This window comes from Solenopsis invicta, chromosome 11 (genome assembly GCF_016802725.1).
Source record: "Solenopsis invicta isolate M01_SB chromosome 11, UNIL_Sinv_3.0, whole genome shotgun sequence".
In the NCBI taxonomy this organism is placed as follows: Eukaryota; Metazoa; Arthropoda; class Insecta; order Hymenoptera; family Formicidae; genus Solenopsis; species Solenopsis invicta.
The window spans coordinates 4,142,722-4,163,967 of record NC_052674.1 but is presented as its reverse complement, the minus strand read 5'-3'; the positions used below and the strand labels follow the sequence as shown (position 1 = coordinate 4,163,967).

The 21,246-nt window shown below is 33.4% G+C and overlaps 3 protein-coding genes across 11 annotated transcripts in view; 1 reads left to right on the top strand and 2 right to left on the bottom strand.

The window, feature by feature from the left end:
- Positions 1-21,246, top strand: part of LOC105194673 (tensin-1) — a 203,578-nt gene that overhangs the window by 32,837 nt on the left and 149,495 nt on the right. The window contains exon 1 of one of the 6 annotated variants that reach the window (XM_026130836.2): positions 1,449-1,791. The exons of the other annotated variants lie outside the window; for them this stretch is intronic. Coding sequence (XP_025986621.1) covers positions 1,735-1,791 — 57 coding nt within the window. The 5' untranslated portion in view covers positions 1,449-1,734. Of the gene's footprint in view, positions 1-1,448; positions 1,792-21,246 lie in introns of those variants that run through there. 6 annotated transcript variants of the gene reach the window in all.
- On the bottom strand, positions 8,481-15,215 carry LOC105194669 (putative sodium-dependent multivitamin transporter). 2 transcript variants are annotated; one of them, XM_011159706.3, is made up of 7 exons: positions 14,821-15,215; positions 13,838-13,966; positions 12,868-13,073; positions 12,139-12,482; positions 11,941-12,060; positions 10,954-11,613; positions 8,481-9,054 (listed from the first exon to the last, which is right to left on the bottom strand). In XM_011159706.3, the coding sequence occupies exons 2-7, from the start codon at positions 13,932-13,934 to the stop codon at positions 8,790-8,792; spliced, it is 1,692 nt and encodes a 563-aa protein (XP_011158008.1). In that variant the 5' UTR covers positions 13,935-13,966; positions 14,821-15,215; the 3' UTR covers positions 8,481-8,789. The 2 variants fall into 2 exon arrangements, with proteins under 2 accessions (XP_011158008.1, XP_011158007.1); XM_011159705.3 differs by having other exon boundaries at positions 12,868-13,089; positions 14,821-15,210.
- On the bottom strand, positions 16,827-20,790 carry LOC105194670 (putative sodium-dependent multivitamin transporter). 3 transcript variants are annotated; one of them, XM_039455049.1, is made up of 7 exons: positions 20,207-20,788; positions 19,971-20,102; positions 19,485-19,706; positions 18,752-19,095; positions 18,554-18,673; positions 17,555-18,220; positions 16,827-17,122 (listed from the first exon to the last, which is right to left on the bottom strand). In XM_039455049.1, the coding sequence occupies exons 1-7, from the start codon at positions 20,219-20,221 to the stop codon at positions 16,894-16,896; spliced, it is 1,728 nt and encodes a 575-aa protein (XP_039310983.1). In that variant the 5' UTR covers positions 20,222-20,788; the 3' UTR covers positions 16,827-16,893. The 3 variants fall into 3 exon arrangements, with proteins under 3 accessions (XP_039310983.1, XP_011158010.2, XP_025986631.2); XM_011159708.3 differs by having other exon boundaries at positions 16,865-17,122; positions 19,485-19,657; positions 20,207-20,790; XM_026130846.2 differs by lacking the exon at positions 20,207-20,788 and having other exon boundaries at positions 16,865-17,122; positions 19,485-19,657; positions 19,971-20,116.

Sequence of the window (21,246 nt, the reverse complement as noted above, 5' to 3'; positions counted from 1 at the left end):
CCTCAAGCTTTTCAATTATCGATGATGAGAATTTATCTGAAATCTGAACGGGACAAAATATGCAGCTCGTAAAGAAATAGCTCTTTGCAAAGTCGTGGGTGCTTCGCGATAGCGATATAAATATATAAATCGACGAATGTCGGTTGATAAACAGCCCCGAGGTTTGTTGTTGTGAATACATGTATACCTACGCAGCGCGGCGTACGTTACGAGACGGCGCCGGCAAGGCCGCCGTGCCGCTATCATTCGCGTGGCGCGACTGGAGCAGGTGAAGCCGGCGAGCGAGCGCGATGCGAGCCGCCCTGCGTATCGTAATACATTACCGGCCAAAACGCGATCATTCTGTACGATTACCACAGATCAGCAGTTCCGTACCTTTGCTCGAGCCTCGCGACAGACGAGAGGAGACGGAGTCGTCAACCGTCCCGAGATGACGCCGCACGCCGAAAGACGGTCACCTACGCGCATTGCGCGAAGTAGTGCCTCCTGCCTCGAGTCTTTCGATTATCGATGAACATCGCGTGGGATGGATCGACGTATCGACCCCCGCGAGGTCGCTCAGTCACTGTCGTCACTGAGGGTTGAGCAACATGGCGGCGTGACGTGTGCTCGCGAGAGCGCGATCGTCGTTGATCCCGCGGTTTTGGCAATTGTCGACTTCCACGCGCGTATATCCGATATGCCGGTGATCCGTTATCATTCGGGCGATCGAGTCGCTCTGTTCCCGAGCCTCGTTTTCGTTGCAACCGATGCACACTGCGCCACGCACGCCGAGAGGATCGCGCGCGCGCGGGCGTTCCTTTTGTTTACTCTCGTTGCTCCGTCGCGGTAGAGTACGTGACGCGTGTGATTAAGTCGAAAGTACCGTAGTAAGTGCCGCGTGATTAATCTAATTGTTATAAGGGTGCGCACGCGATCGTAATTGTGTTCTTGCGAGTGAGTTTTGTACGAGTTCGGCAGAGGAACTTAACCTGAGAGGAGCAAGAAGCCTGGGTGGTATCGCGCGGGCAACAGCGGAGCCGTGTCCTCGCGCTCGTACGTCGGATATGTCGATGATCTGTTATCATTCGATCGATCGAGCCGCGCTCTCTTTCCGAGTCGTTTTCGTTGCTGCCGATGTGCACCATGCGTCGCGTACGTCGTGCGAATCGCGCGCTGTCCTTTTCCCTCTCGTTTTACTCTCGTCGCGATAGTGACACGTGTGATTAAGTCGGGCGTGCCGTAGTAAGTGCCGCGCGATCAATCTAATTGTCATAAGGATGCGCACGCGATCGTAATTAAGTGTGTTTTCGCGAGTGAGTTTTGTGCGAGTGCAGCAGAGGAACCCTAACCTAGCTGACAATGAGAGGAGGAGGAGGAGGAGGAGGAGGAGGAGGAGGAGGAGGAGGAAGCTTGGGTGGTATCAGGCAACGACAGAGCAACCTCGAGGTAACTTTCTTTTATGTCTTGCTCGTAAAATTAATTGTTTGACACGCACTGATAAAAATGTGAGTTCATGCAATTCATGTCAATATATTTTCAAGTTAGACAGGTACCTTGGACTTCATGTATTCATAGAAAAAAATGTGCAAAAGTTATTAATGCAGTTTTTGACAAAATTGAATTGTTCAGTGTACTTACCTGGAATTTCCTTCCGTTACATTACATTAAATTTTGCTGCGTATTTTTAACAGTGCGTGCAATAATTATTTTTTGGCACAACATGTACTTTGAATACTTGAATAACATATTTGGATGTTTGCATTTTCTAGTTCAGGATACGCACAACTCCGCTGCTACGCATCGATATTGGTGAGTTAGATTACTTTTTGCTACATTTCCAGTAATGAATTTGTGAAAATTAAATATTAGATAATAGATGTATATAAATTTATATATGTATTTAAAAACATAAGAACATTGGTAAATTAAATAAATAAATGTAAGAAATAAATGTAAGCAATAAATGAAATAAATTCATAGATTCATTATCTTAAAATAAATAAATTGGAATAAATATTAATATTTAATTTTGAAATCATTGAACGAATAAATATTAATATTTAATTTTGAAATCATTGAACGACTTATATTAATTACGAGAAAATATACAAAGTTTATAAAACAGATCTAATTATTGTCGACGTATCGTTAATCAATTTGATTAATTATTAGCATACTTTGATGTTGTATTATGTTAAAGATCTTATTGCTTAAGGAGTCTTTTTCTTTTTTACACGCGAAACAAGACTATTTTTACAATTTTTTAAATAAAAATTATGTGATTGTATTTTCACTACGGATTGGTTTGTACGTTTTGTTTATGTATCGTCAACAATGTGTAAAATAAAAATTACTAAAAAATTTTATTTGTTTAAAAGATATAAAATAATGAAGAAAATACTTTACAAAAAAAGTTCATGTGCGATAATGTAACTTGGATTGATAGGAAACAAAAAATTCTAATTGCATTTTATTTATTAAAAGGGTGGGTAGAGAATAAAATTTATTTTACGGAAAAAATATAAATTGGCGAAGCGGTTTCGGTTTAAAGTTAATATTGCATATTTTCATTAAAAAATTAGGTTTGCCACAGCAAAAGATATTTATTTTTTATAATTTGTGAATTTTTTAAAGATACATTTTTTTAGATAGATTAAAAATAAATGCTAAAATGGAAGTCAATCTAAGTTACTGTTTCAAGGCGTGCACGCAGATTTTGAAAATACAGTTTTGACAAAATATGTTTAAAGTATTTTATACATAACTATTTTTTACACATTGTTGAAGATATGTAAAATAAATGTACCAAATTTGAAATTGTCTCATCATTTTTACCAAAAAAAATCGAAAAAAATATTTCTCGTTTTTGCGTGCAAAAAGGGAAAGATCTTTAAATAAATAAAGAGAAATAAGAAAATAGAGAAGAAAGTAAAATAAAATTGTAATATCATAAGTAAGTATAATCTGATATTTTTGGAATACAAAGCTTTTATTTAAATTTACTTTGTTTTGGAATTTATGTAAAAAATGCTAAGATTATAGCAAGAAAATTTGTATAATTTTTGTATTTTTAAGAAATAAAAATAAATTATTATTTCTATAAAATTTGACAAATTTGTAAAATATTGCTAATGTTAGAATATATTATATTTTATTTCTCTCTTCCGCTCTGAATATTTTTGATTGTTAAATAAAACTTGGAATCCGTTTTTCATAATTTTTCAGGACCTAATATTGTTTTTAAAATAATATGGAAAATCAATACTAAGAACGTTTTAATAATATAAATAATTCACAAATAAACAGGAAACTTTTTGCAGAGTCATGTTACATGTATTCACGTTACGTACGTAATTAATTCAACTGAATATCGATAGCTATTTTTTGTAATACAATTTTATTTTAATCTTTTATATTCAATATTATTTATTCTTTATTTTATTAATAATTTGACTTATGTCACTATGCGGATTGTAATATACGTCGCGTTTAATTTACCTTCATTCCAAATAGGAAGAATCGGTTTTGCAATTGACGGTAATTAATCTCACGCGATTATACAGCGTCCTTTGCGTACGTGTCATCGACAGATACGTACTCCACGAGTTAAAACGTAATTGACATGCCTGACGCCCGATAACGGACGAGTTCCACAATCCACGCGTTGAAGAGAGATCGCGTTAAAAGATGAACGTTTGTTGACACAGGCGCACCCAGACCCTAAAAAGGGCGCGTGAGAATACTGTTCGATCTGCTGTTTGAACAGCCATCCGCGACGGGAAAACGTTAAAATGATTAAGGGTTATTTTTCAAGCCGCACCGAACATTGTGTAGTATCACAGTTATAAGTTGTAACTGACAACTTCCCTTCCGGTCGTAAAAGCAACGTGTGATGTTTTGATCATCATGGGTGGTACTGAAAATTACTGTTGCGTTCTTCAATTTCTTGCTTATTATTTTTTTGCTGTCGAGAGAAGCAAATAATTATTTGAATATTGGAAAGAGACATTATACACAATAGGAAAAATATTTTGTTGTAACAAGTAACTTGGTTAAAATATATATATTGAACTAAATTATTTAATTAATATAAACAATTATTTAGTACAAACAAATATTTTTTTTATTTACATGTGTTTTGTAGAAGCAACTAAATTTTTTGTTGTATTGTATAAAATGAAGTATTTGTTCGCAGTTAAAAAAATGCTTCGACTGAACAGCCTTTGCTGAAGGCACTAAATGTTTCTCCTAGTGCAAAAACATTTAATTATAATTAACTTAAGTCAGACTCGTTAGTTAGGCAATATTTTTGAGAATTACAGAAATTTCGTTATCATTTTATTACAAAACTGTCCTTGTGCTGATCGTTAATTTTTAGTCGACAACGTGGAAACCGGAAATGACATGATAAACCGCGTGAGATATTACGTTGATTGCATAGAGCGGTATTTGTAAAACGTGCTTAACAAAAATGGGCTTGGCAGCCGAAGGGCTGGAAACGATTTGCGCCATTTGCGCTAACAATAGACAGATTGAGTTCGATACGTTGAATTCCTCTCGCCTGGCGTAACGAGCTCGCCGACAAAGTGCTAACAAATCCCCCGCAACAAGATCGCGGCAGATGCAAGTATCAGCTGCGCCGCCACAGGCGGTCAACATTCCATTTTGTAATAAGGCATTTCTAGAAACTGTTTTTCATAATTTCATAATTACACCAATTTGTATATTCTCCATTCGACACGCAGATTGTATACGTTGTAGGTAAATTATCGTTTGGATTAATATTGCTTCGACGATATTACATAACGTCTTGGGATTTCTTTGGGAAGTTGAGATGCTGCATAAATTCGACAGGAAATTTGTAGGGAGAACTAAACTTTACCGTATTACATCGAAAACCATGTTTCAGCCTCCGGCTCGACCAGGAACCATTATATATTTCCCATCGCTTCACGTTCCGTATATCGCGTATTTCCATCTTTCGCGGGATAACATACGAGCCGGCGTATATGATCGCATCCGTATTGGCGGGAATCGATATTCCCGGACGCAATTTATCCTTTCGGTTTTACAAGTCAATTCAGACTCGTTCGTGGTACATTAAATCCGCCCCTGCGCCGCGTTCTTTCCGGTAGCCGTCATTTCACACGGCATGGTTCGTGAAGCCCACCATGCCGTTACGGTGGCGAGTTGCAAGTTGCACTTAAGCTCGAGATAAGAGACCCGCCCGTTGGGCGGTTTTGCGGTTAAATCGGCAGGAAGGGTCCGCTGCGAGGCACGATAACTGCAAGTGACCATCTCGTAACTTGCATCGTTCGTTGCGGTGAAGACCTCGAGGCATTTTCCGTAATAACGTGTCTAGACTTTGGCTGCTGTGGATTCTCTTTCTCAAAAAAAAAGAAGGCGGTAATTTCGTTTGTACAATCGGAATCACAGTAACAACATGAAAATTTAAAAGATGTTCGCAAATTTTTAATTCCGAAGAATGTTTAAAGAACTCAGGATACATTTTAAACATGTTCTTATCGTTCTTCGGAGAGCTTGTGCCATTGAAAATTATTTGACCGATTTTCTTCGTATCGATATTGAAACGACATGTACAGTTAAGATAATACTTATTAATTAAAAAAATATAAACATAAATTTTGCGCAAAGTTAGTTGCTGGTCGAGGTCTTATTATCATACATAGCACGCATATTACATGCAATTTCTAGATTCTCACGAACCGTTGTTTTCCGTCGTTTTACTGTGGCTAGCTAATACAACGACCATAAGATCTTGACATGAGATGGATATCGCATTCCCTATAATGCATGGGTCGGTTGCACCGCTGAATTCTGCATCGCGCACGAACTGTCTTTTGCATAGGTTATCGCGGAAGACCCGGAGATCCGGCACGAGGTGCGAATTTTTTCGACGTGACGTGTATATCGACATCACGACGATTCTCCCGAGATTGAAAAGTAGTGTTGCGCATAGATCAAGTTTTTAACAATTTTATAACATACTTTGTTCATATTTTTATCTCGTTCTACACTATTATGCCTATAAGCATATAATATTCCTAAAATATGATAAGAAGAATATTATTAAAATAATATTACTAACAATATTCCGCGAATATTATTTAATATTTTTTAATATCATGGAAATATTCTATTAATGTTATATACCCGCTTTACATAATATTCTTGGTGTATTACTTCAATATCCGTAGAATATTATGAAAATATGCATGCAATTTTAAGATTTGAAGGGATAAAACATTTCTTTATATATATTATAAAGTTATTAATAATAAATAACACGTGTATACTCTATTTTTTGGGTAAGCTTCATTTTATTTTAATAAAGAAACATATTTACATCAATGTTTCAGAAATATTATTTAATATAGATTCAAGTTCGTGATTTGTGTACAATAAATTTAATAAAAAACGGCTGTAACGGTTACAAGACGTTTCTTGAATATCACTTGTTGCGAAAAATATTACCAAGTGCCTTGGTGGTGAAAGCGACTAAGACATCCACACGGAAACCAACTTCAAATCCTGGCTGACTAATATTTTTCACAACAGATTTTTTACTTTTTTCGGGGTGAGGATTTTAGAGATGCTAGTTGGTTATATTAAATTGATTTCAATTTAATTCTATGATAATACTATTCTAATTAATTTCAGCTTTTTCCTATTTTTTTATTTAATATTATGTTAACATGAATATTATATTTAATATTTTAAAAATATACTTATAATATTACTTAATATTAAATAATATCACATATTTAAAGGAAAATAATAAATTTTTATTTTTGGCTGTAATTATTGAGTTTTGCTGTGGCAAACTCTATCATATTCTTTACATTCGCTTATACATTAAATATATATAATTAAAAAAATCATTATCGCAGTCGTAATATTTTATCATTCTATTGTTCGATGAAGCCTTAAATAAATACAATCGCGGAACTCTCGAAGGCTCTGGATTTCCTTTGCGAGTAAACAGTTCGTCGTAACGTAAACACGTCCGGCTATGCCGATGAATGAACCGGTCGGGAGGATTTCTGCTTTAAAATTCATCCTGGCCGTGTGCGCCAGACAACTCATGCATATTCACGTGACTCGCGCAAGCAGCGAGGATGGATGGCTTGGAAGAAGGGCGGGTCGAGAGGAACGAGAGGGAGGGGAAGGAAGAACAAAATAAAAAGAGGTACGCGTCGATAATCGAGATCGGACGTGGTGAAGTGCCGCATATGAAGCCCAGGCCAGAACCCATGATTTCAATTTTAAATGCAAGTCCGCGAATCGCTCGCACGAGGGGCAGATGCGAGGGTGGGACGAAAGTTTGAACCATTGTGCTCATACGTATGCGCATTTCTATAGATATCATCCTCCGATATCCTCCGAGCGGGTTTTAGCCGGCCCCTCCGCGATGCCGCGAGTCTAGTCATCGTGAAAATACAACGAGATGCACATGTGATAGCGGCGATTCTCTCTTGTAGATCACGATGATAAGTTCCAGGGATGATCGCGTGGGGAAAATTGGTTTGCGTTTCGATTCGTGCAATTTATGTTACGTGATCAGTGTACTTTGAAAGTTTATTCCGAACGCGAATTGGTTTTTTAAGACCTCGCAATATGTAGATTGTATCAATTTGTATTCGTACCTTATATAAATTCATGATTTCATAGTGTGTGCCTTACATTATTTTTGAAGTGAACATGAAAGATCACGTAATTTAAAAAAATCATAATCGACTTACATTACACTAACATGTTTCGAAGTTATCACGTTTCAGCGTGTTTAAATTTATAATGCCTTGAAATTTAAACAAATGTCGCCACAAAAATTAATTCGTCAATTTTTTGCACGAAACGAGACTAAATAATAAAAGGATACGATAATCTGCTATAAACATTTTAACAGTAATTCGTAAACGCGTTTGCGAATTTCCCTCAAAGTATCAATTACCGCTTCTTTCTTTCACCGTTCAATCATGCGCCACGCAAGAGGTAGTAACGTTCCGGAGATGAAGCTCGATTAAACGAATTAAAAGCCTGCTCGTGCTGAACACGATAATTGGCTGTAGACGATTACGAGATAAGTCGCGCCAATTTCGACGGTAACACAGCGGAATCGTTCCGTTTAAATCGCCGGCTCGTCGAATCGGCCGACATGCCGCATTATCTCGTTCGGACCTTTTTCCGCCAATCAGTACTCGTTAAATTGCAAATTAATGCGGAGACGAAGCCGCCGTCGAAAAATTGCAATGCGCGAATTTCGTTCGAGTTTACCGGCATGCATCGCGATGGGTTGTCGCCGATTCGATACACAAGTTTTTGTTTGCCTTATAATTGGATAATAGCTCTATAATTGCACAATTTAGCAACATTAACATTGTCCGAAAAATGTAAGCTTATGCAAACTCTTTTAATAACATGTTTCTTTCGTAAATGTTAATTTTGTTATTAAAATATCAATGTTAAAAAATGCTGAACACTGTGATACATGCGTTTTATTTATATCATCATAAAAATACAATTTTATTATAATAATGCAACACTGTAAAATTCTATACAAGACATGAATAATGCATAATAAATAGTAAAACTATTTATGACTATGTATATCTATTAAATCTGTTTAGACATATAAAAATGAATTAAGTAAACATCATCTAAATAACATAATCACTTGTAACATTTTCAATAACTGTATTTGTACAGTCTGTCAATTATTATATTTATATATAATTGGATTATTGCGTTTGATTTAATGAGATAATGCATTCTGAATAATTATAAAATTATCTTATACGGTCAAGTTCCAAAACAAATATTTGACTGTTCGTGGTTTTTTCTGCCTTCTGGCGGCGCCGTCTGATCCTTTTGGCCAGGAATGGTACAAATAATCTTGGATCATGTTCGATATTATTTCCGCCTTGAATACGCCGAACTATAAAACTCGCCACATATCCAACTACCAGAGTAATCACCAGTCCTATAGGATTGTACCATAAATAGGAGATGCGAGACAAATAGAAGTACGACGACGGATCTGGTTTTATAGTACTGCAAAAGAGAAACAGTAACTCATAAAAATTAAATATAACCCATTGAAGGTTTTGTATAGTTTAAACGGTAAAGAAAAAGTCTTTTTTCTTGCAATATCGTAAATGTAGTAATATTACTTTCTCCACTTTCTCTTCCCTGTTTTGTAATACAAAATAATTAATTAGCAAAACATTTCCTTTCTTAAGTGATGAAAACATTATTTGCACTTAAATTATATTTACGAGAAATGCATTTATTATTATTATCTGCTATCCTTGAGATGATTTCAATTAGATCAGATCATTTATCTTTACTTCTCGCCTTCAATTTTACGTTGAAAATGGACCGGTCAATTTAAACAAATCCTCGCTGTCTAATAGGGTAACTCCGATATTTACGAGGCTTTACACCGCAAAAGTCAGGAAAAATAGAAAAAGTGAAAGTAATTTACATGAAATTTACATTAAAAATATGCAATTATTTTATTATGAGATTTTATGCCATTGTATCGTGATTTCAGATTTTTACTGTTAATATTAATAAAACCATTGTGAAATAAATCGATTTGTTAAGATAATAAGGTAGCGTAACCATGTATTATAATCTATTAAAATGATTATTCTAGAAAGTGTAAAAGACTTCGCGGTTACTTGACACATAAGTATAGGTATAGATGGATAGTGAGAGTAGGATGGAATGCAGTAAAGTATTATAGAAGTATTTAGTACTTGTATTTTTTGTTCACATATCTTATACAAGAGTTGTCATTTGTTCCTCCTTTATAGGATATAAGGCAAAAATATAACAACTTTTAAAGTATTTTTTTTTTATATATATAAAAATATAAAATCTTTTTTCTAAAATATAAGAAAATAATACACAGTAAATAGTACTTGATAAATTAAAGTTAAGATACGTATAGTATATACCGGAGTTACCCCGTATCTGATCCTGCTAATAATGATACAGTTAGGAATCGGCGAGACAACCGTAATTTTAGTTTATTAACGGGTGTAATCAACGTTATTTACCTATTGCGGTTATACCAAATTTATGGTTGTTCGATTTGGTCTACAATGAGCGAGATAAATGGCTAGCAATTATCGTTCATGAAAAAGCGTAAAAAAGATCAAGAAGTGGCGCTTAATTTCCAACTAATTATAGCGGAATGAGATATCTTCGCGCGCATAGCAACACTGACGCATCGTGAATTTCAAAGAGTTACGATAGTGTGTCGATAATTCATATTGTAATCGTCGCGCGATACGGCCATGTATCGGCGGGCCGTTCTTTCTCCCCTATCTGTTTCCCTAAGATAAATTTATGGTTGTTCGATTTGGTCTACAATGAGCGAGATAAATGGCTAGCAATTGTAAACATGTACTGCATTTATTTCTTATAGTGTCGTAGTGTTAATATTTGATCATTGATCGAGGTAAATCTTTCACTTTAAAGGAAATGTTTTGTTGTGAATCTCTAAGTTTAAATCTTTGATTTTTTAATATGTACTTTAAAAATGTACAATACATAAAAGAATATTAGACACATAGATAAAGATAGCAGATTTAGGAATTATTCTCATCTGTCGAACCAATTAATGCTAATGCGTCTTTGATAAGTCTGTTTTCAGAGTTATTTACAACGTGATTTTTTTTGTATGTTTCATTTTTCTTATCTGAAAAATCGATTTGAATTACGCAATCTCTTAAAAGTACGAATAATTTTATTGATTTTGAAAACATTATATAAATTTGAAATTTTAATAATACCTAAAAATTACTTTAAATATTATGTAAGATTACTTAAAATATCATGCAGAATTTGTTATACATTTTAATAATCAAAGATATAATGCACAATATTTGTAAACGATATTGATTGAACATCGAATTGCTATGATTTTTGAAAATAACTTACCTGTTAAAATACGTTTGTTCCGTAAGCATCGATGTAGAATTCGCGCAACCTTCGATCGATACCGATAACTTTGGAACTGGTGGTTTAGGACCGAAAGCGGCCGACAAGCAAATGATTAACGCTGTAATTGAGCCAATAATAGTTCCCACCTCGTTAGCACTTTCAGTGAACATTCCGAGAGTAAAAATTCCTAAAATCGGCCCGCCAATAGCTCCATGAATGCTAAAGGCAATGGCGACTATTCCACCCATTGTTGTCGCAAGTAACGCTAAACACATAGAAATAATGCCATTTATAGTACTAAGAAGTTTGGCTATCAAAGTGGTCCTTTTGTCTGATAAATCCTTTCCAAATTTTCGGTGTAATGGCTTTACATAGTCCTCGAGTGCCACCGCAGCTAACGAATTCATCATAGCGGAAATCGTGCTTAGGCTGGCGCTAAAGACACCGGAAACGATAAGACCAACTACTCCAGGTGATAAATTCTCCACGGTGAAATACGGCAATATTTTGTCATAGGTCGAAATTTTTCCAGAAGCAACAGGATCGCAATCTTTATAGACCGCGTAAATTGTTAATCCGGCGAAGCATGTTAAAAAGCCTACCACGAAAATAAATGGACCACACAGTAACAGTGCTTTTGTGGCCACGTTTACGTTTCTATGGAAATAAAATAGGATTGTTATATGTACAATAACAATAATTCTAACGAGTATTTAATAAAACAAATTATCTAATGATCAATATTTTTTAATTTTTTAATTAATGGATTTTATTTTATTATATTGAACGTTTATATTTGTTTAATTAAAAATAAGAAACTTGAAATTTATATCTTTGATAATTTTAACTATATGTGAATTGTTGCTTCAGATTACTTTGCGAAATTGTGATAAAAAACGTTTTATGTGTTATCAAAGATTAAAGAAAAAAAAAGAAAGGCTATTAAATGTCTTTGTTATGAAATATGAATATTCATTAACGTACTTAACAGTCATTAAACGTTGAACTTGCACCTGGTTCACTGCCATATATGCAAGACCTATTGATCCTCCTCCAATTAAAAGACTCCACCACGTGTATTGTACAGTTGGATCTAAAGATGCTCTAAATAACAAAAGCATTAGTAGTTTGATTATTTTATTTACTTCATTATTTATTGTATCATCGACTTATTTTAATTACTCAGAAAAATGTGTACGATTTCCCTCTTGTGCGATGCGCCAAACAGCACCGATTCCTCCGTCGATGTTCTGGGTGATAATGATGATAATGATGGAAAGTGCGAGTAGCATAAGTAAGCCCTGGAAGATATCGGTAATCAAAACCGCTTTGATACCACCTAACGTTGAATAAATGGTACAGATTGTACCGAGTACCAAAATGCTCATGGTACTAGACAAGCCTGTGGTAGCTTCGAGAGCTAACGCAGGAGCGTATAGTATCACTCCGGTCAATAACATTGTTTCAGTGAAATTAGCTGCACTTACGAGCAACCGCAAATTCAACCCAAATCGCATTTCCAGATACTAAAAAAAAAAAGGGAAATGTATATAAAAATTCATACCACGAATGACTCAGAAAATACATTGATCCAAATTACTTTTCTCGTGTAATTATTTAGGAACAAACTTCTTAAAGCTTTAAATGAAATATATAATTTTTTAAATAATTTACTTCAATCATTTTCGAAATAATTTAATTTTTATTTTTGAAGTAATTAAAAAAATCTTTTAATTTATTTTTTATTATTTCTTTGTTTAAAATTTACGAAACACATAACTTGTTCAATTATATGTTTGTGATATTAAATGACATAGGTGATCTCAGAGCACTGAAACATTACTTAGACTAGTAAACGATACCGGAATTCTCATGTAACAATTACATTGTCCGACATCATCAGATAATTACCTGATAAATGCTTACAACCTTCAGCTCGAAAAATACTGGTAGATAACAAAATGCTATGATTGGCACGATGTATATCCCGGTGGTATAAAATATTACAATCATCAGACCGCGGATATAACTTTCCCCGCTCATTCCTAGCATAGTAATTCCTGATACATGAGATGCCATCATTGCGATTGATAGAGGTAAAATGCCCAATGAGTTGTCTGCGGAGAAGTATTCCTATTGATGATAATTGTGCGATCGGTTAAACAGCAGTCTCGTACAGAGGAAATTATTTATGCTACGAAATGTTAACTTAAAAGATTCTCCGTCAGTTGTTATCGCAATACGTATCAAATCTATTAACATAAATTTCAATCGTTTTGTTTTTTTAAGGCAAGGTTATCTTATCGTAACGATTTTAATATTAATCAGCAAAATATTGAATTGCCTGACTATGAAATTTGTCAAGAAAAATATCCACGTTGGTAATAAAAACGTCAGTTTAAATCAATTTTTTATACATTTATAGAAGAAGTTTCTGGTATTCTTTGGAAAATTATAGTTGGCAAAATAATTACTTTTAAGCACTTTTTCTTTAAGTATACATAAAAAATAAGATAACAAAGAACATGTTCTATTTACTCTATAATGACGACAAGCAATTAAACGCTTTTATTAGATGATCACGATATAAGTTTAAATAAATCTATCATTCGACATTTAAGATTTTCGATTAGCGTTTCTCGGGTTATTGAGTCAAATCATAGCAACAGTTAATTCTAACGTTGAACATTTGAAAAATTGACTGGAAAATAATTTATTATTGACCAATGGCCCATAATTTACGCGAATAATAATATTTATCACAAAATGTGATCGATCACGTACGTAACGGCATTAATATACCGTGCGCGATTATCGCGATTGCATTTGTTCAATGACGAATTGATCCCTTGCGTAGAAATTGATTTTTTTGTAAACTAACCGATGCAGTGCTTTGTCGTCCGCCGCTGAATCGATAGTAGAGTCCGATAATGACAGAGATCGACATAATTGCGGCGATCACAAGATAGTCTTGCCATTGCAGTCTGTTAGTTTCCCCTTCAATAAATGTCTATAAATAAATAATAATGAGCAAGTTGTTTTTTATTACTATTTATTAAATGATTGGTTTAAAAATTTGTATACCATAGTTTCTTAACAATATAACAATATTTTAGAACATGTTTGGCTAACAACGTTAAAATAATGAAGTTATTACGTGTAAATAAATTTGGCGTCTTTAGAAAATTTTAAATTTTATTTATGAGTAATTCAAACTTAAGGTATAAGTTGTTTGATATAATTTTGTTTCACTTTTTGAACAAACTACCATATTCTATCTGAAAATATGGTTATTTGAATTCGATGAATTTATTGATGCACTTTTTCATATCTTCGAAATGAAAGTCAGATAAGTGATGTTACAGTAGAGACCGGAAAATAAGTAAAAATTTAATGGAATCAAATTTAAATACGTTAGGTATGACAAAACTTTCCAACTACGATTAAAAATTACTTTCTTTTTTATCTTTGCAACATAATGACCGAGCGATTATTACAAAACTAAATTACTTTCCTTGTTTTTTTTTAATTTAAATGCAAAAAAAGAATTCAGTGTATAATACATTTTGTCAGTAACCATTGAATACAATTGATTTTTTAATATAATTCATTATATTTATTATACAACTAAGTTACATGGAGTTTTGTAAACACAGATAGTATAAGTCAAGAAAATATTTTAAAACTGCTATGAGGCAAGAAAATATTTTAATTTAAAAATTGATAATGTGAAACGAATAAATCTAAAGACATCAAATTAATTTACACAATATTTTCTTAAGTATTTTAAAATTTACAATCAAAATTTCATAAAATAAGTCTTATGTATATAGTGATTATAAGTATTTAATTATTATTACTTACACTATTATATATAGTATCCATCTTGTGAAATTTACACCATCCACTTGATGAAAGATTTGACTTAAATCGTTGAATTTTTGAAATATTCACCAAATTAAAAGATTAAACACGATTTCTTTGACACTTCGAAAACTCAAAGAGCATAAAGTTTCAAATGTTCATGAGTATTCGACAAGGTCTCACTGATGAATGTGTCCGCTTCCATTGCATGCTATAAAACGCATGAGAAATATTACGTAAAGAATTGCTCGGCAAGTTTAGCGTTAAAGCACGCAAACCACGGAAATTTCATCAGTAAATTAGATTTCGTAATGTATAATAGACACTTTAACATGCCGCTTATTATTATTTAATGATCAGGTAGACAATACGTTTTAACTATTACAAGTATTAATGATACATTATTAACAAGTATTAGTGATAATAAAAACTGAGTTACGCCAAAAATTATATTAGATTTATGTTTACGTTTATTATCTATATATACATGTCATATAATATTAAAGGAAGCTTTTTAGTTAAGCAATTTTACAAATGTGTGGTCGACAGCTATAATATTAAGTACAGATATACTGTTTGAAACACATTGAATCCTGAGGAAAGACTAGATTGCGATCCTTGGATAAGGCTCAACCTTAATTTAATGCGTTGTAGACGTTCAATATCGTTCAAGATGATTATCTTTACACGCCAATTGATGCGATGGATCAATTCACTTAACGATGAAAATGAAAAGAGACAGGTAGAAACTACCTATTGATAGATACGTTTAACTCCGATGTTAATTAAATAATAACCATAATTAAATCTATCTAAGAAAATGTCTTTGCCAATATTATATCGTTCAGCATTTATATTTCTAGTATACGCCATTAAATTTTTGTTTCGACTGGTTATGAACAGGTTTCTTGTGTACACATTCTGATCTTAGAATGCCGTAAAAGTAGTTCATGCGTTTAAAGATAAGAAGACAAGAATTAAGAGATGTTAGATAACATCATAATATGATGATGAAATAAGAAATAGTACGAAACTTGTTTTGCGCAAGCATATGAAGGCGACGAGTACATTTCTCTTATATCACTGTTACATCAACATAATAATCATTCGTATAATTATGTTTTGATCTTGATGTTTCCTGGTATTATGTCAGTAAGTACAATTATTTTAGGAACAAAGAATAGTTACAAAAATGTACAAATAATTGGTAATATGGAGACATATAGCAAATATTACCTTATTATTATTTGGAGATATAACAACGTCAATTTTTGCGTCAATTTCAGCATTACTGTGTAAATCGCCGGCATGTCATCATCGAATCGACCCTGGTTGTGTTCGCAAACATGACTTGTTGGTGTGCGTCGGTGATTTCACTGAAAATGCAGTGAGGATACCGCGTGCGTTCAAATGTTGAGTTTTCCCGAACGAAAAAGTAACATACCGGCACAAACTTGTTTTTTCGACAGGTAATTTAGCGGCACTCTGTATGATTTTCTCTACGTTTCCGAATGATCTCACCCGAATGCACAGCGAATGCACACTGAATTTTCCGAACAGCGATGTGTTAATGGCACACCAGTAAGTGTTTTCAAACGTAGTTTCACATGCCACATTATTCACTTTGGACCCTTTCCGCCACTCAGTGCTCGTTACAAATTACAAATTTGTGCAGAGACAAAGCTACTGCCAAAATATTGTAACACTCGAATTTTGTTCGATGTTACTGACATATATTATTTATTGTCATAAAAATACCATTTTATTGTAATAAAATGTGCAACGCTACAAAATTCTATGCAAGACATAATCAATTACAGCACTATTTACGACTATGTACATGCACATCTATTAAATCCGTTTAGATGTATAAGAATTAATTTAAGATCAACTAAAGCACAAGCAATTTTAATTGTAATATTTCGTATAATTACTTTATTTATACAGTCTGTTTATTGTTATTATACATTTGTTATTGGGTTATTGTGATTTGACGAAATAATGCATTTTAATTAATTACCAGTTATTTAATTTTAAAAATCATCTTATACAGTTAAATTTCAAAACACAGATTTAACTCATCGTGGTTTTTTCTGCTTCCTGGCGCCGCTGCCTAATTCTGGCAGCCACGAACGGTATAAATAATCTTGGATCGTGTTCGATATTATTTGCGCCTTGAATATATCGAACTATAATACTCGCCACATATCCAACTACAAGAGTGATCACCAATCCTATAAGATTGTACCATAAATAGGAGATGCGATATAAATAGAAGTATGATTGCTCTGGTTGTATAGTACTGTAAAAGAGAAATAATAATTTATGAAAAAAAAATTAAATATAATCCAATAAATGTCTTGTATAGTTCAAACAGTAAGCAAGAAGTCATTTTTCTTGTGGTATTTCGTAATGTTAAATAAAGCAGGAATGAAGCTTATCTGTCAAACGAATTAGTGCTTATATGTCTTTGATAAATCTGTTTTTATAGTTATTTTTAATATGAATTTTTTTTCTTTAATTATATGGAAAAGCGACATAAATGCAATGATAAATATGGATATTTTCGAAAACATTACATAAATATGAAATTTTAGTAGTAACCTTACTTTAAATATTACGCAAATACAATTTTTTAATACGTTTTAGTTAAGATACCCAAAGATATATTGCGCAACTTTAATATTTGTAAATGATAGACAGAATAGCGATTTCGCAACATTTTTTCTCCTACCTGTTAAAATCCATTTGTTTAGTAAGTATCAATGCTGTAGAATTCGCGCAACCTTCGACGGATATTGGTAAATTTGGAACTGGTGGTTTAGGTTGCCCAAAAACGGCCCACAAACAAACAATTAAAGCTGTAATCGAGCCAACAATTGTTCCCACCTCGTTAGCACTTTCAGTGAACATTCCGAGAGTAAAAATACCTAAAATCGGTCCGCCAATAGCTCCGTCAATGCTAAAGGCAATGGTAACTATTGTACCCATTGTCGTCGCAAGTAACGCTAAACACATGGAAATAATGCCATTTAAAACAGTAAGAAGTTTGGCTATCAAAGTGGATTTTTTGTCTGATAAATCCTTTCCAAATTTTCGATGTAGTGGCTTTACATAGTCCTCGAGTGCCACAGCAGCTAACGAATTCATCATAGCGGAAATCGTGCTTAGGCTGGCGCTAAAAACACCGGAAACGATAAAACCAACCACTCCAGGTGATAAATTCTCCACGGCGAAATAAGGCAATATTTTGTCATAGGTCGAAATTTTTCCGGAAACAACGGGATCGCAATCTTTATAGACCGCGTAAATTGATAATCCGGCGAAGCATGATAAAAAGCCTACCAAGAAGACGAATGGAACACATAATAATAGCGCATTTGTAGCCATTTTTACGTTTCTGCGGGAATAAAATACGATTGTCATGTATACAAAAACATTTATTTTAAACGGATATTTAATAATCTAGTAATTAATATTTCTTTATTTACTTTCTATATTTTTATGTTTTTATATTGCATATTATTTGTTTAATTATATAAAATTTAATTCTAATTAATTTATTTAAAATTTATATTTTTGGTATCTTTGATAACATGTGAATTTTAGCTTTAGATTTCTTTTCGAAAGTTATTATAATAAAAAAATTTGATTGGTTATTAAAGCTTTAAAAAGAAGAAAAGAAAGGATGTTAAAAATCTTTATTGTGAAATATGAATATATATTGACGTACTTAACAGTCATTAAACGTTGAACTTGCACCTGATTCACCCCCATATATGCCAAATTTATTGATCCTCCTCCGATTAAAAGACTCCACCACGTGTATTGTACAGTTGGATCTAAAGATGCTCTAAATAACAAAAGCATTAGTAGTTCGATTATTTTATTTACTTCATTATTCATTGTACCATCGACTTATTTTAATTACTCAGAAAAATGTGTACGATCTCCCTCTTGTGCTATTCGCCAAATGGTACCGATTCCTCCGTCGATGTTCTGGGCAATAGTGATAATAATGATGAAAAGAGCGATTATCATAAGCAAGCCCTGGAAGATGTCGGTGATCAAAACCGCTTTGATGCCACCTAACGTGCAATAAATGGTACAGATTGTACCGAGTACCAAAATGCTCATGGTACTAGACAAGCCTGTGGTAGCTTCGAGAGCTAACGCAGGAGCGTACAGTACCACTCCGGTAAATAACATTGTTTGTATAAAATTAGCTGCGCTTACGAGCAACCGCATGTTCAATCCAAATCGTTTTTCCAGATACTAAAAGAAAAAAAAATGATATACAAAAAGAATTATATCACGAATCTGAAGAAATATACATATATTCGTCAAATGCTTTTTTCCTATAATCATTTAGGTACAATCTTATGAAAGATTTAAATTAAATATAAAAAATTTTGTTCAAAGTTTGGTCGAATTATTTTTGAAAAGTTTAATTTACATTTTCAAAATAATTTTACAAATTTTTAAAGTCTTTACCTTTTCTTTGTTTAAAATTTGGGAAACAGATTTAATTTATTTCATTATAATTTTGCGTGTTGATAAATGATGTAGGTGATCTAAGAGCATTGAAGTATTGTTTATACTTAGTAAACGATACCGAATTACTCATGCAGCAATTACCTTATCCGATATCGTAAGACTATTACCTCATAAATGCTTATAATCTTCAGCTCGAAAAAGACTGGTAGATAACAAAAGGCCATAATTGGCACGACGTAAATCCCGGTGCTATACAATAATACAATCATCAGGCCTCGGATGTAACTTTCCCCATTTATTCCAAGCATAGTAATTCCTGATACTTGGGAAGCCATCATTGCTATTGAGAACGGTAAGATACCTAATGAGTTGTCCGCGGAGAAGTATTCCTATCGATGATAAATGTGCGATTGATTAAATAGCAGTCTCATATAAAGGAAATCATTTATACTACTGAACATTTATTAAAAGATTCTCCGCCTGTTTATTACTGATGCTCCATAATTTACGCGAATAGTAATTTTTATTGCAAAATGTAATTGATCGCATGTATGTATAACGACATTGATATGCCATATGCGATTATCGCGATTGCATTGGTTCAATGACGAATTGATCCTTTTCATAGAAATTGATTTTTTTTATAAACTAACCGCTGCAGTACGTTGTCGACCACCGCTGAATCGGTAGTAGAGTCCGATTATGACAGAAACTGACATAATTACGCCGATCACAAGATAGTCTTGCCATTGCAATATGTTAGTTTTGTTGCCTCCAATAAATGTCTATAAATAAATTTCTTAAATATTTTAAAATTTATAACCAAACTTTCAAAAAATATGTCTATTGTATATAAAATAATTATTAGTGTTTAATTATTATTACTTACATTATTAGTATCCATTCTGTAAAATTTACACCACCCACTTTATGAAAGATTTAACTTCAATCGTGTCACTTCAATTTTTTAAATATCGACCAAAATGAAAGATTTATGCGACTTCTTTGACACTTTGAAAACTCAAAGAGCACAATGTTTCAAATGTTCATGAGCGTTCGACAAGGTCTCACTGACGAAGGTGTCCATCGAAGTACAGTCCGTCTGGCATACGATATTTTGTTAAGATTACAATAACTTTTTTGTTTATCTTAATTGATTTAAATTTTATTTTATTATTTGGAGCTCTAGTTGCGCCAATTTTTGCTTCAGTTACAACAGTACCGTTTAAAGTGCCGTCTTGTCATTGTCGAATCAAGCCAAGTTGTGTTCAGGAACATCACTCGTTGGTATGCTTCAATGATTTTAATGGAAAAGTAGTGGGGATACCGTGTACCCTTGAATGTTGTGTTCCCAAACGACAAAGTAACACACTGGCACATATCGATTTCTTTTGTTTTTTTCAACGGGTGATTTGATGGCACTCGGTATGATTCTCTCTACGTTTCCATGATCTTACCCGAATGCATAGCGAGTACGTACTAAATTTTCTGAACGGCTTATTAGTGTGTAGTAGTGGCAGTTACATTCACACGAGTGAATACTTCTGAACAGTCCCACATGTTATTATTCACTTCAGACCCTTTTCCGTCAATCAGTGCTCGTTACGAATTAGCGCAGAGCCGAAGCTACCGTCAACAAATTTTTTTCGAGATTATCGGCACATATCACGGTGAACTGTCTTTAATTTAGCACACTTAGTTTGGTTTACTTTATAATTAAATAACTGTTATAATTGTAGAAGTCGGCAACATAAATAATGCTCGTTAAACGAATGTTCGTGTAAAATATTTTAATAACATGTCTTTTTCGTTAATATTAATCTTATTATTAATATATCAATAATAAATAATAAACGCTGTAATATACATGCATTTTATTGCCATAAAAAAGAATAAAATTATATTACAATATTATATGCCACATAATAA